The following is a 13768-nucleotide window of genomic DNA, read 5'->3' as shown; positions in this document are numbered from 1 at the left end:
CATAGTTGACATTATCTGGGATTAGTGTAGCCCTCAGCTCTCATAACATAGGATACCTGAATGGGGAAGGATATTTTAAGGAAAGCACGTTTATTGGAAATTTCTCTGGACCACTTCCACGATTCCCCAAGCAAGGGCTCTACTATGAGGGGAAAAGAAACCCCGGTGATTCTCTGGCCATTCCATTGGATGCATTGCTAGTAGTCCCGAGTTCTATTCTGTTCTGTTCTGTTTTCTTTAACCGTAGAAGTGGTGTAATTGGGAGGACCACGGTGCCAGGGCTCATTCACCAGCCATTCCTGACATCCTCTATCATCATAAATCTGGTTAATTACTGGGTAGGTGGGGATCACATTAAGCTCTTGATGGGCAGAATTTCTGATTTGCAATTCGTTGCCTTCCAGAGAGGTCATGGAGAGAGATGCTAAGGACTACGCCGACTCCATCCATGCAATTTTTGTAGAGACCAGCGCAAAAAACGCGATAAACATAAACGAACTCTTTATAGAAATTAGTGAGTATCTCTGTGCCTTATGGGTTTCCTCTGTGCAGAGCAACTTAAAACAGAATTATCTTGCCGAGTAGAATTTTCTCCTTACGTAGAGTGGTGTAGTCTCTGATACTGTTCTCAGTGGAATGAGATTTGAGAATTTAAGAGTGACGGTGGGTTTTCATATCATGCTGTAAGTGCTGGAGAGCTGCTGCCTGATGACTGTAGCCCTTCTAGAAAGAATGTTGCTACTGAATAAAGAATGTGCAGGGCCTAGAGGTCCTAGAAGCTGTCATCTCTCCCTCTTTCTCTCTTTAAATGTGTTTCAGTTAGTTGTCCAGAGTCATTGAAAATGAACAAAATAAATAAAGGGAAATGAAATGCGTGTGTAATTCCACTATAAGAAAGCCCTCAAAAATTAATACTAGGTACTCGCTAGTGAAACGTAAGACCACTTTTTCCCACCCCTCCTCTTTCCCTTTCCAGTAGTGTTAATAGGATGACACTAGATAGGAGAGAGGCTGCTGCGTACCTTTGGGATCTTCTACAGATTGTATCTGTTTATTCATTTCATTCAAATTCATCAGTATATTCATTGAAAACTGTTCCAGGCTCGGGGGAGGCAGCAGCGAACAAGATGGGGTCTGCTGTCCTGGGGTGCACGTTCCACTGTGGGAGAGACAGTGAACACACAAATAAGTGAGGTCCTTTCAGATGATGAGCAGTGATAGGAAGAAAATAACATAGGATGAAGTGAAAGAGTTTTCTGCAAGTGGTCGGGGAAGGCTTCTCTGAGGAGGTGATACTGAAGCTGAGACCTGACAGAGCAGGTGTGCAGAGCCCTGGGGTTCATGTTAACTGAACAGGTCAGACTTCCCTTTGGAGGACAGGAGAAAGCCAGCAAAGCACAGTGAACTTATTCATTAAGATCCCTCCTTTGGGGGAGGTCTGAGAGAAGTGGAAGGGCCCTTGGCCAACATGTAGAGGAGGAGCCACCGGGGCCAGGCAGGGACGGCCCAACAGAGGAGCAGGCTGAGACCTGGGGGGCTGCAGAAAGCCCTGGTGACCCTGACAGCTTGCAAGGGCAGGCCCAGCTCCAGCAGGTGAACCGCACTGGGATTTAGGCCCTTGGCTGCTCAATTGTTGGGGTTATTTTCGGTGTTATTATTTTTTGATGTTTTTAGTTTGTTCCGAGAACCAGAGATCTGAATTTTATGTAACATGTCACACTCTGTAAATCTGGCCACTTATTCAAATATTTTCAGAACCCTGTGCAGGCCTGCCAGGCCCATCTGCTCCCTGGGGCGGCTGGTAGAGGCTGGTGTGCAAGCTCTAGTCCAGCCCTTTCCTTCCAGCGTTGAAGCGTCAGGATAGTTATCGTTTTCCTAGATTGTAAACAGCAGTTACCCAGATGCATTCTTGAAAGGCAGCGTGAAGCCAGGCGGGAATTTTTCACAGTTCAAGCTGAAATATCTAAGTGTGTGGTGTCATGAGTGCTAAAATTATCACTATTTCTTTATAAAGTGTTCTTTACTCCAGCAGTATTAAAAAACAGGAAGGTGGTGAACTATACCAATAATGAAAATTCCTGTATAAAAACTAGCCTGTACATACTCATTTTAACTGTGAAAAATAAAAAATATATGTTCAAAAAGATTAGAAAAATTTAACGAGATGTAAATTGAATTTATTATTTACGGGGCTGTTGTAAAATTGCATTAGCACAGTGCCTGGTTTGCTAGCTTTTTATTAAAGTCTAATATACATGCTGAGAAGTGCTCATATCAGAAGTATAAAGCTCCAGGCATGTTCACGGACTGTGTAGACTCCTGTAATCGGCACTCACTTCAAGACCCAGCAGCGTCCCGGCAGCCTTCCTCCCCCACTCCCCACCCAGGGAGGCACCATCCTGACCACTAACTCTTCTTGTTTTGCCTGTTTTTATATTTTATGCTTTTTAAAACATGCTGGGTTTACTCTCTTGTGTCTGGCGTCTTTAGCTCTACGTCACATTTGGTAGATTCGTGCGCGATTCATCCTCATCGACATGGAGTGTGTGTGCTAGGGTGGGCGCGGCGAGGAATACCCACAGTGTGGATAGGCGTTTGGGTAGTTATGTCCAGTTTCGAGCTATGACAAGTAGAACCTCTGAACATTCTGCTTCACGTCCAACATGTACACGACAGGTACACATTTTTCTTGGGTCTGTTTATACCCAGGAGAAGGATGGCTGAATCTTCAGGTATGCGTGCGTTGAGCACAAGTTTACTGTCAAACAGTCTTCAGGGTGGTTATATTGGCACGGACACCAGTGGGGTCTGCGAACCCCAGTCACTCCGACGCGGAGGGGCAGGGTAGTGACCTGCACCTATGGCAGTGAATGAAGTCGAGCACCTTTCCGATGTCTGTTTACATTTTTATGATATCTAGATATCCTCTTTTGTGTAGTTTTGCCTATTTTCCTATTGGGTTTATCTGCCTTTATCTTAGTGTTTATAGTTTATTTTGACTATGAGTCCGTGGTTGATTATGTCTATTAGAGAGATGCACTATGTGCCTTGGCTTTCATTTTTTTTAATTAATTAATTAATTTGTTTATTTATTCATTTATTTATGGCTGTGTTGGGTCTTTATTGCTGCGCACAGGCTTTCTCTAGTTGCAGCGAACGGGGGCTACTATTCGTTGCGGAGTGCGGGCTTCTCATTGCAGTGGCTTCTCTTGTTGCGGAGCACGGGCTCTAGGCACACGGGCTCAGTAGTTGTGGCTCGTGGGCTCTAGAGCGCAGGCTCAGTAGTTGTGGCACATGGGCTTTGTTGCTCCGCGGCACGTGGGATCTTCCCAGACCAGGGCTCGAACCCGTGTCCCCTGCATTGGCAGGCGGATTCTTAACCACTGCGCCACCAGGAAAGTCCATTGACTTTCATTTTTGAATCAACTCCTTTAGTAAATTGGAGCTTTTAATCTTAATGTCATCCAATTTATCCTTATTTTCCCTTATGGTTAGCATTTTGGGGCTCCTGTTTAAGAAATCCTTGCCTATTCTCAGGTCACGAAGGTGTTCTCTGCATTCTTCTAAAAATATTTCAGAGATGGCTCTGTAATACCAGCTGTGTTTTCAGTATCCATTTATTGAGAAATAAGGAATGACAAGAAGAGTCAGTGAAGCTTTTAAATAAATTTGCATTGTATTCACAGCAGTGCATATAGGCGTTTGAAAGTGCTTGTAGGACATACTGGAGGATGCTTCCTAGCCATGCGGGCACCATGCTGTGTTCTGCCCTCTCCCTCCCCAACCCCTGATTTGCAGGCTGCTGGATGTGCTAGAGGCTTCAGGTTGTGCACCCGAGGACCTGAGAGTCGGCAGATTCCCGCTCAGCCTCATTAATGCCAAAGATGCAGGTGTCAGTTCGTTCCATGTTTTCAAAATACCTCAGTGCCAGGTGCTATGCTAAATAGATACTGGAAACATAAAGCTGGAGATCTCTTCCCTTGAAGAGCTTTGGGCCTCGTTAGAGGGAGATAATGGAGATGGTTGCGTAAACAAATGTGTAGTAAGTGCTTCTGGCTCCTGACTTGATTTTAGCATCTGAGATGTTGGACAGAGTTAGGAAGTGGGAGGGTTTCAGGAAAGCCTTTGTACAGGAAGCAGCCCTTGAGTTGTCAGTGAGGCAGGTGGATGGGTGATTTAAGGCTTCTCTCGAAATTGACGTTATGATTCACAGAGCAGTAAGGTGAAAGCTGTTCATTCTCATGCATTGCTGGCAGGAGGATACAGTGGCGCAGCCTCTTCGGAGCAATTTGGCAGCATCTGTCAGAGTTGAAATTGCACGTCCTTCTTGCATTTGTGCTAGACAGACACTGCGAATACAGTGTCGGTGTCAGATAAATACCCAGGAGTAGAATCGCATGACCCGGCTCTTCCACGCCTGTTCATTTATCCCACACGTGCACTCATGGGTTTACAAACACAGTCTTTGCATTGTTTTTAAAAACATCAAAATATTGGAAACAGACTTAAAGATCTATCAATAGGGGATAAAGAACAGTACATCCATACAGTGCGGTATCACAGAGCTATTTAAAAGAACGCTCTGGTGGAGCAATCCCCAGGTTATATTACGTGAAACGGTATTTGCTCCTGCCCTGGTTTTAAGAGCGTGTGTGTACTGTGCATGTCTGCACACACCTGTCTCTGGAAGGTGGCCTCTGCCACGAGACAGAGGGACAGGCACATTCTGATGCAATTTTTTTAACATGTAATATTTTAGTTAAAAAAAATTTGTACTAAATGCCATGTGATACGCTTCTTTGGACCCTGGAACAGAAACAGGACATTAGTGGGAAAACTGATGGCATCTGACCAAAGTCTGGGGTTGTGATGTGCCAGTGTCGAGTTCTTCATTTTGCCAGATCCCATGGTAATACTATAAGATACCAAAATCAGGGGAAGCTGGGTGAGGGGGATACAGCAGTGCTGTGTTATCTTTGCAGCTTTTCTGTAAATCTAAAAGTCTTCCAAACTTAGAAGTTTTTTCAACTTTTTAAATTTTAATGAAACCTGTCAAATTGCATCTGCAAAATGGTTGTGTCTGAGAATGAACAGATTGAGAATGTGAAAGCTCATTCCCTTCCCTCCTGTCCTCTTGGTTCAGGTCGAAGAATTCCATCCACTGACTCCAACCCGCCTTCCGGTGGAAAGGGCTTCAAACTCCGAAGACAGCCTTCGGAGCCGAAACGGAGCTGCTGCTGACTGAGCCTTGGCCTCCAGGCTCAATGGTGAAGTAGGTGGTCCTGAAAGTTAGCGGGAGGGCTGGAGCCCTGTCGCCAGGGGTCGCCTCGCCGGTCTTGTATCTTCTTCGGGCAACAAGGATTCACAGGAATTGACCGGTTCTGTTTCCTCTCTGGAGACTGCAGCAATAATATTTCAGTCTGTGGACTTCTCTTCTGTAAAGAATCTCTGGTGTACAAAGGGACTACATCATAGACTTTTGACCTTGCTGAGAAGGAGTGTATAATTGTATAGATGGTAGGATTAAATTGTTGAGTAGTTTTGTAATCAAGAGTTTATGTAACATTTGTAAAGGGAAAATTAGCACTTTTGTGGTTCTTAAGGGAAGAAAAAGACCTTGTGGAGATGATCATTTCCTTGGTTTCCCATTGGTACCCATGATACCATTTCCTTGGTGGCATTTAGAATGTGGTCGGTTGTCATGAATGGAGGGATGGCAGTTCTTATTATTTGAAGCTAAAATGGGTTATTTATAAGGGCTGACGGAGATGGTTTCACCCCTGCCGTCTCTAAAGCACTTTGCATTGGGTACATCAGCCCAGGACATGCACAGTAAACTCACAGCAGCAGGTGCATGCCTCACCCTGGGTTTGCATGTGTCACCAGGCACATTATTGGCACCTTTGTAAGGAAGCTGTCGCGATCAAGGTGGTGGTGGTAGAGAAGCTGCCTGGAATAAATTGAATTGCAGATGATTAAACTGACTAGCAGTGGTTTACAAAGAGAAGAAGAGAGAAAGTAAAGAAAGTGGTGTAAATGCTGTCAATTTTTTATTTAACCGAGATATTTTGGTGGGGGAGACAATGATCTGTTGCTTAGCATATGTAAAGTTGTAGTCTATATTTACGAGACCATTGCTTACAGATTATAAATTATGTAAATACATTAACAAATTCTGTGTTTCATTCAACACTCCATTTACTCTCGCACTGTGCCCGCCCATTTCGCAGCCTGTGCACAGGAGGCTCCTTGAAGCACGTTGACATGGTGCAAAAGCTTAGAGCGCGTGGCTTGTGATCCGTCAGGATTTGTCTGCCTTCCCTCCCGCCACCCCCGCCCCTCCAGTCCCATCTGGAAATCATTGTGAAGACGTATGCCACTTTGACAAGCCTGACTAGCCCTTCCTAGCTTCGGGGCAAAAGGTTAAGGTCCCGAGCTCTCCACATTTACCTACCTGGTCTTGGGGGTAAGTTTCTTTTAGCTTTTACAGCGACCTCGGGCCAGCTGTTTTGAGAGAGCTTTCCTTGTTAACAATTTAGCCTGTCTTTCCGTTTCCCTTGTTTTCCCCTGCCTCTGTTAGTGGTTAAAGCTCTTTTCCCTCAGGGAGCCTACTGAGGTTTTTAATGTAATCTAAAAATAAAGCACTAAAGTGAAGTTGGTGAAAATTTGTTCCTGGTCTAATTTGGCACCCTTCCAACCTGAGTATTGTAAGAGAAGGAAATGTACAAGATTAAATAGGAAATGAAACAGTTTGAATTTCAAACTAAATTGTGCTTTCAGAGCTATCCTTAAACTGAACAGTTGAAACTTTTAAAACTAATGGTTATTTCTTTGTGCCCCCCACTTGATACGGTTAGATTGTAATGGGAAAATTATAACTCAGATTAAGTAAAAAACGATTGATTCCCTTTCCCCTGGTGTATGTCTTAAGCATTTGGAATTGCTTATTCTCTTATCGAAATCATATAGAAGGAACGTTGGTAGTGAAAATTCTAATGTTTTGTTTAAAATACGTGTGGACTCTGTGCCCCTGCAGCATCCAGCTTCCTTCCCAGCATGAAATTAGCAAGTTTCAGAGAGAATGCCTGATTCCAAAGGCTGGGCTCTTCACACCTGAAGGTGGTTTGGCTTTGTTTCATATACTTCGAAATGGATCCGGCCATCAGGCCACTGCCCTGGTTTGTCCCTAACATTCCCACTGCTGGGCCTCTATCTCCATGACAACAACATAAAGGTTGCTGGATTCACGGAGAGGCGACGCGTGTGTGGCCCTTTCCCTCTTTTTTCACCAAAAGATCACACAAATCTGTGACCTTCACATGTTTTCACCCAAAGCTGTCAGTCAGCGTGGGTGATTTCATGATGTCTGGGTGCACAGGGAAAGGCAAAGTGCCTCGGTGCCTCTCTTATTGGTAAGCCCTCCGAATGCTTCTCATCCTATTGTGACATTTACTGCACGGAGCCCAGAACGGGTCCCTCCTTCAGCCCACCGCAGCCGCCTTCTCATCCTGATTTCTCGTTCTCCTTCCCATGTGTTCCTCATGCGTTTCAGGGCCTCTCTTGCTCTCATTTTCCTCGGTCTGTCTCAGAAATTGCCATGGCTGTTTCTCATGTGGTGTCTTTTTAATGCTTAACAATAACAGCTACACATTGCTTTCTCAGAATTCATAATTCATACTCGATGAGAACAGGGGAAAAATGTTTTCAGTTATCTTCTTTGCTTCTCAAATGCAGAGATGAATATTAAAGTCAGAAACAGTGTTTTATTTTGATCCCACTTTGGATTATTCACCTAAAGAGTGATCTAGTACACGTTTTATATATTCTTTATTCTTATTTCTTATTATGAGAAAATTCTAGATTGTATAAGAATTGAGACATAGCCCATCTATAAAACTCTTCTTTTGGTTCTCTTATGACGCAGGGCCATCTTTAAAAACTTTGGGGACTGAAAAGAGAAAAAGCATTAATTAGCTGCAAGTGTATATTGATTCTTCTCAGAGAAATGGAAATCAGCTCTTCGCAGGTGTCCAATCTTAGTAACCATTGGTCTTAAGAACTCTCCTTTCACACAAGTGTTTTTCTGATTCTGTGATAACTCATTAACTGTCATTTGGTGATTAAAAGAACATAAAGTATGGGTATGATTAAGTGTCCTTCATTTTAAACTCTCTTTAAGAAGTGATTAGGGAGAAGTGCCTATCACAGGCCCTTCTGGTTCCAAATGAAACCTCCATCACCTGCTTTTCAACCACAGGCCACGTTCTACACATAGCAAAGGAAAGGTTTGATTCCTTTAGAATAACACACTTCCTGGTCGCCTGTGTGTGATTTTGTTTGAGGTGCCTGCCTCCCGTTGTACACAGGCTTCCTGGATTCCTCCCCACGTCTGAAAGGATTGACCCTCCTCTGTTGGAGGCCCGACCTCCTCTAAGTGGGCTGGTGTCCTTCTTGAGGTTGTCGGGGTTTATTATTTCTAAATATATAAAAAGGGAAAGAAAACCACATTTAATTTCAGAACTTCTCTTTACGTTTTGTGTTTATTTCTTTTCTGTTCTCAAGAAGGAAAATAGGTCTAGGAGACCTTCTAAATTAAACTCTGGGAGATAGAATAATGAAACTATCTTCAGACGACTATTCCATGGCTTTCCTGGAGGCGTCAAACCAGCGTATCTGTACTGTTATGGCGTTGTGTTAAAATGGGCAGATTTAATTCAATCTACACTGCGCTAATTGGCATGTCAGCCTCAGAGCTTGAAAAGGCATTTGTTCACTGTTACATGCATCTTTTTACAGGCTGAGAGTAAGTTGCAAAAGAGGTTGTATAAATTCTTACAAGCATTTTTTCACTTGTTTTTTTCAGAACACGCTGAGAAAGTGATTCATGGCCCCTTAGTGTATAAGAAAATACACGCACAGTGTGTTATGTATATGACAGACGAGCCCCGTACACATTCGGATGTCTTTGCAAGAACCTGTATAAGTAATGAGAAAATCCTTTCCTTCTGGGGAACAGTTATTAGAATCCCCTTAACTCTGATCTGTACTAGGTACCTGCTGTAGAACATCTGGGGGAGAAATGACAGCCCACAGACTCAGGCTGGCTCTTCTCTCCCAACTCATTAGGCTGCACGTGTTCCTCCTGCCTCTGTAATGAAAGTTAAACAACAGTGATAAGCTAGAGAGTGGAAACCTGGAAAACTTCTTCATTATTTAAATTTGTTTTAAAGGGACTATAGCAGCATGACTTGTTTGACTACAAGAGATCGTCTACCTCTTAACAGTTAATATTTTTTAAAAGAAGAAGCTAAATGTACCTTCAAGGGTCAGGCTGTGACTATATATATACCTGCCCTCAGTTAGCTTGGTCCATCAGAAATTTTTAAATGATTCAAGGTAATGTTTAGGAGATGTGTTTTAACACCTGTGGTACTATGATTCAAACAAACAAACAAACAAACAAAAAAACAGTCCAAGCAACAAATTTATCCAGGAGATAAACATGTACCGTATAGTTTTAGCAAAGGGAGGCGGAGGTGGAATTCAGCCTTGGACTGAAAGAAGTGACCTCTGCCCATTTCTCTTGCTTGTCTTGACTTCCAGTAATAGAAATCCAGGCAATGTGGTTATCCGGTTTTCATGAAATATTAATGGAATTCTGGGGCATTTGTCCTGTTTTATGTGCAAATGAAAGTCTAAAAAAAAATTAGGAGGGTATTACATTTTTCAGGAGCCCCCACTTTTTCAGTCTAAGAGAATGATAAGTCAGCAACCTGTTACTGATGAAGTTTCATTAGGCATAATGAAGAAAGAGAATAAATAGAACCGAGAATCTCCATCTTTCTCAGTGTGTCCTTCAGGATTCTCCTAGCATGTAAGGAAAATGATTTACTTCCCAAATCGAGAAGGACTTCCAGGGGCATAGATCAACTTTGATTTTTGGTCTGTACCATCAGAAATAACTAATATCTGTGTTCTTTCCTCTTAGAGTATAATCAGTTCCAGATAGGCTAGAACTGTTTGTAGCTTTCAAACAAAAGATTCAGAAGTTTAATAAAAAGAAAAATCTGAAATCTTCCATCTTTTCCTTTCATTATCTTGAACATTTTAGATCGATAGTAAGATTAGGATGTGTCATCAGTAGATACTAGAATTAAAACCATGGAGTCTTAAAAAATTCAACAGAAATTTTAAAAAACTCATGGCCAGTTCATTTTCAGATCGGTGTGCATGGTCCTGGCGTCCGGTGCCTCATCAAAATGCTTCATAATTGAAACAAACAAACTTCTGGGTAGCTTTCCACGAACAGGAATTCAAGTGCCAGGAATTCAGCCAGTTAATGGGAAATCCTCAGATAGGAATGATTTTTTGGACGAGCCTTCTCTAATTGGCAGTTTTAAACTGTAGACCTTAATCATCCCCTTTGCAATCCTGCAAAAGGAACAGAATGCTCCGGTTTCGATGCAGCTTCTCGATTCAGGAACTTTTTCGTGTTTCCAGAAGCAAATTGTTTAAAGCGGTGCTTCAGAGGAAATCATCTTTAAAACAGCATTTCACACACAGGGCTGACAATCTTTACTCAGAATTGCACTTATCCAAGAAACTCCCCGTCTTATGTCACGGAGAAAAGCCAAGCACCCCTTCTTCGCCTGGGCAAGCCCAGCGCCCAGTGAGCACCAGCTAGAGTGGGACAGGCCCGGGGGCGAGGTGGAGCACGCCCCCTCCCACTTCAGGAATCGTCAGCACCCAGCAGCATGTGACATCAATTGGAGCTTAACCCTTAATTCATCGTTATTAATTTTTTCATGAAATTTATACTTGAATAATCAGTTTCACCCACTGGAAAATGTTGAAAGTGGGGCTTGAACTTGTGTACCTCCGCTGACTCTGCCTCTGCGGTTATTACCTAGTTTAGGAAACTTTCTTAATGGGGGTCATGCACGTGCTGTCCAAGCGACTGGTCGATTCAGCGTGGGGACAATTAGCAGCAGCTGGCTAGTCAGAGCGACTGACGGGTGGCTGTTCTTCAAACCATTTGTTGTACTGTGTAGACGGAGCTTTATTGCCCTGGAAAAGTTTTTTTTTTTTTTTTTTTTTTACTCTCATCCAGCCTCTCAGTCTTTCCATCATCTCCCTTTATGAGTCACTCACATGATTGTCGATCATGCCTCTGACCGTCTTAAGAACGGACGTCTTGCCTTCTCTGCGATCGAAGCCGACTTCTTGGCCTTATTTCTCTTCTTCTCATTTTGCTGCGGGCTCTCCCTTAAAGACGCAGGGCGCCAGCCGCCTCCTCAGCGCGTGTGACATGCCGCCTTACCTGGTCGCAGCGGTAAAGTTTGCCCACCACATCCAACAGGGGAAGCAGTAGGCAACCTGTACTGTCCGATCACACAAAGGCTAATTTTAGGGGAAGAAGTCCAATATTTCCAGCGAGGAAAAGGGCAGTACTAGCTTACAGTGGCAACATGGCTGCGGAACAAAATGTTTCTTACCGCGGGCGATGAGGCAGTTTAAGTGTCAGCACCTCGCTTAGTTTGTAATAGAACATTTGTTAAAGTATGTAAAACCCCAAGTCTAAAGTCTTGGAGAGAAACGGCTGTGGAGATGAGCCTAGACATTTAAAAAAAAAAAAAAAAAAGCTAAGCCGTTGTACCAGCAATTCTTATTTCTCCTAAGAATGTCATGCCTTTTCAAGACCTGATGCAAGGAGTAAGATATTTGTGCCTTTCTATAATAGCGTCTATTATGAAAAAAATCAAGTTGCTTACAGTTTAGGCCGCCTTGTTGCACTACAAACAGCCCAAATTTGTAGCCGTGGCTTCTCTGCATGACGCATCGCTTGATTACCTGTGATGAAATATTGTAATGATGGTTTGCCAAGCTTATATGGATGTTTGAAGACTTTATTTTTGCAGTCTTAACCTTGGGCTGGACCTAAGTCTATATATAAACTGTATGATGTCTGTACTGTTTGTAGATGCTGACGAAAGAAAACTTGATCTTTTGATTTTTGTTGTAAGATTTTTCTTTTTACATTTAGGCTGGTAGTAGATAGTTGCAATGGTGGTTGATTTGGCATACTTTTAAACTATATTGTTTTAGCTTGAATATTCTATACTAAACTTTTATAGAGTATAACATGCTAAGTCACTACAAAATTTGTTGTATTGTAAGGAGAGTGTAAACATTTTGTTAATAAAAATGCTATGTTTCCAGATATACGTATTTGCCTTTCAAGTGGTTTTTCTTTGTGATAGTCTTTTTTTTTTTTTTTTTTTTTTGCGGTACCCGGGCCTCTCACTGTTGTGGCCTCTCCCCTTGCGGAGCACAGGCTCCAGACGCGCAGGCTTAGCGGCCATGGCTCACGGGCCCAGCCGCTCCGCGGCATGTGGGATCTTCCCGGACCGGGGCACGAACCCGTGTCCCCTGCATCGGCAGGTGGACTCTCAACCACTGCGCCACCAGGGAAGCCCTGTGATAGTCTTCATCACTCGTTTGTCTTAACCAAATCTCCCGGAGTCATTTTAAAATGATTTTTGAAAACTGGAATGCCAGAACTTTGATAGCTGTAGTGTCTGGTGAGCAGCGCGGTATTTGTATCCATCAGTCCAGCTCCCAGCATCTCTCTCTTAGACAGCTCCTTCCTGTCCGTGTCCTTGCAGAGCTCAGATGGGGAACGATGATGGAGGCAGGCCTGCAAAGCCTCCAGCGAGCGTTTGGAGGGAACGCTGCTTCCCAACCTCGTGAGCAAAAAGTTTCACACCATCTTCTGTTATCTGCTGGATTTCGTCAGCGATGCCAGCATTTCCATTGAGTGAGGACTTCAGCCCTGGACACCCTCAGTCTGTGCATTGCCCACAGAAGCACAGCTTCACACACTCGTTTTCTCTTTGATATCCCTCTACGAAAGAAGCACAGTTGTCTATATGCCATGGTTGTGTTGACAGGACAGATGTGTTCTAACGAGGGAACCAGAGAGAGCAGCAAAGCCAGGAGATGGACAGACTTGGGTTTGAGCTTCAGCTTAGCCCCTTTCTAGGCCGGGTGGCCTTAGAGTTGTTAACCTCTGAGTTTCAGGGCCTTCATCTGTAAAATGGGAACATAATAGAGCACCAACCACATGTGGCTGTTCAGGGGAGATACCTACATACCTGGCATTCAGCACATACCTGACATTCAGCACAAAGAGTAAGTGCTCGCATATAATTTGTTTTTAAAGCATCTCCCTGATAATCTTTATCTGTTTCAGTTAAAATAACTATTTGTCATTAGTTTGGTTTTTTGTTTGTTGCCATTTTTTTTTTTGAAACGTAACCTACAGGAAGTTCCATAAATCTCGTATACACCTCAATACATTTTCACAAAGGAGACATACGCACGTAACTACCCCTCAGCTCAAACAGCAGGACATCATCACATCCCGGAAGCTCCACCTTGCGCCTCTCTGGAGGAGATTAATTTTGAACTTTACCATACATAGCATTTGGAACCGTAGCGTATGTACTCCTGGGTCTGGCTTCTTTCATTCAACATGGGCTGCAGTATTCACATTCATTCTCACTGCTCTATCGTATTCGACTGTGTGAATAAACTACTGTTTATCCATTCTGCATTGATAAGCGTTGGGTTGTCTCCAGATTTTTGCCATTACGAATGTACCACAACAAACATTCTTACACGTGTCTTTGGTGCCCGTATACAGATTTCTGCTGGACATATACCAGGGAGTGGAGTTACTGAGTCATGGAAGAGAGCTACATTTGTA

At 43.3% G+C, this 13768-nt stretch overlaps 1 protein-coding gene across 3 annotated transcripts in view; it reads left to right on the top strand.

Moving 5' to 3' along the window:
- RAB22A (RAB22A, member RAS oncogene family) overlaps positions 1-12222 on the top strand; it is a 52860-nt gene extending 40638 nt beyond the window's left edge. For all 3 annotated transcript variants that reach the window (XM_049698801.1, XM_033410273.2, XM_033410274.2), the window contains 2 exons: positions 405-514; positions 5144-12222. In XM_049698801.1, coding sequence (XP_049554758.1) covers positions 405-514; positions 5144-5241 — 208 coding nt within the window. In that variant the 3' untranslated portion in view covers positions 5242-12222. The remainder of the gene's footprint in view (positions 1-404; positions 515-5143) is intronic.
- Positions 12223-13768: the final 1546 nt, after the last annotated feature.

The sequence above is a fragment of the Orcinus orca genome, chromosome 16 (genome assembly GCF_937001465.1).
Source record: "Orcinus orca chromosome 16, mOrcOrc1.1, whole genome shotgun sequence".
NCBI lineage: Eukaryota > Metazoa > Chordata > Mammalia > Artiodactyla > Delphinidae > Orcinus > Orcinus orca.
The sequence above is the reverse complement of the archived record's forward strand: the minus strand, read 5'-3'. Positions and strand labels throughout refer to the sequence as shown.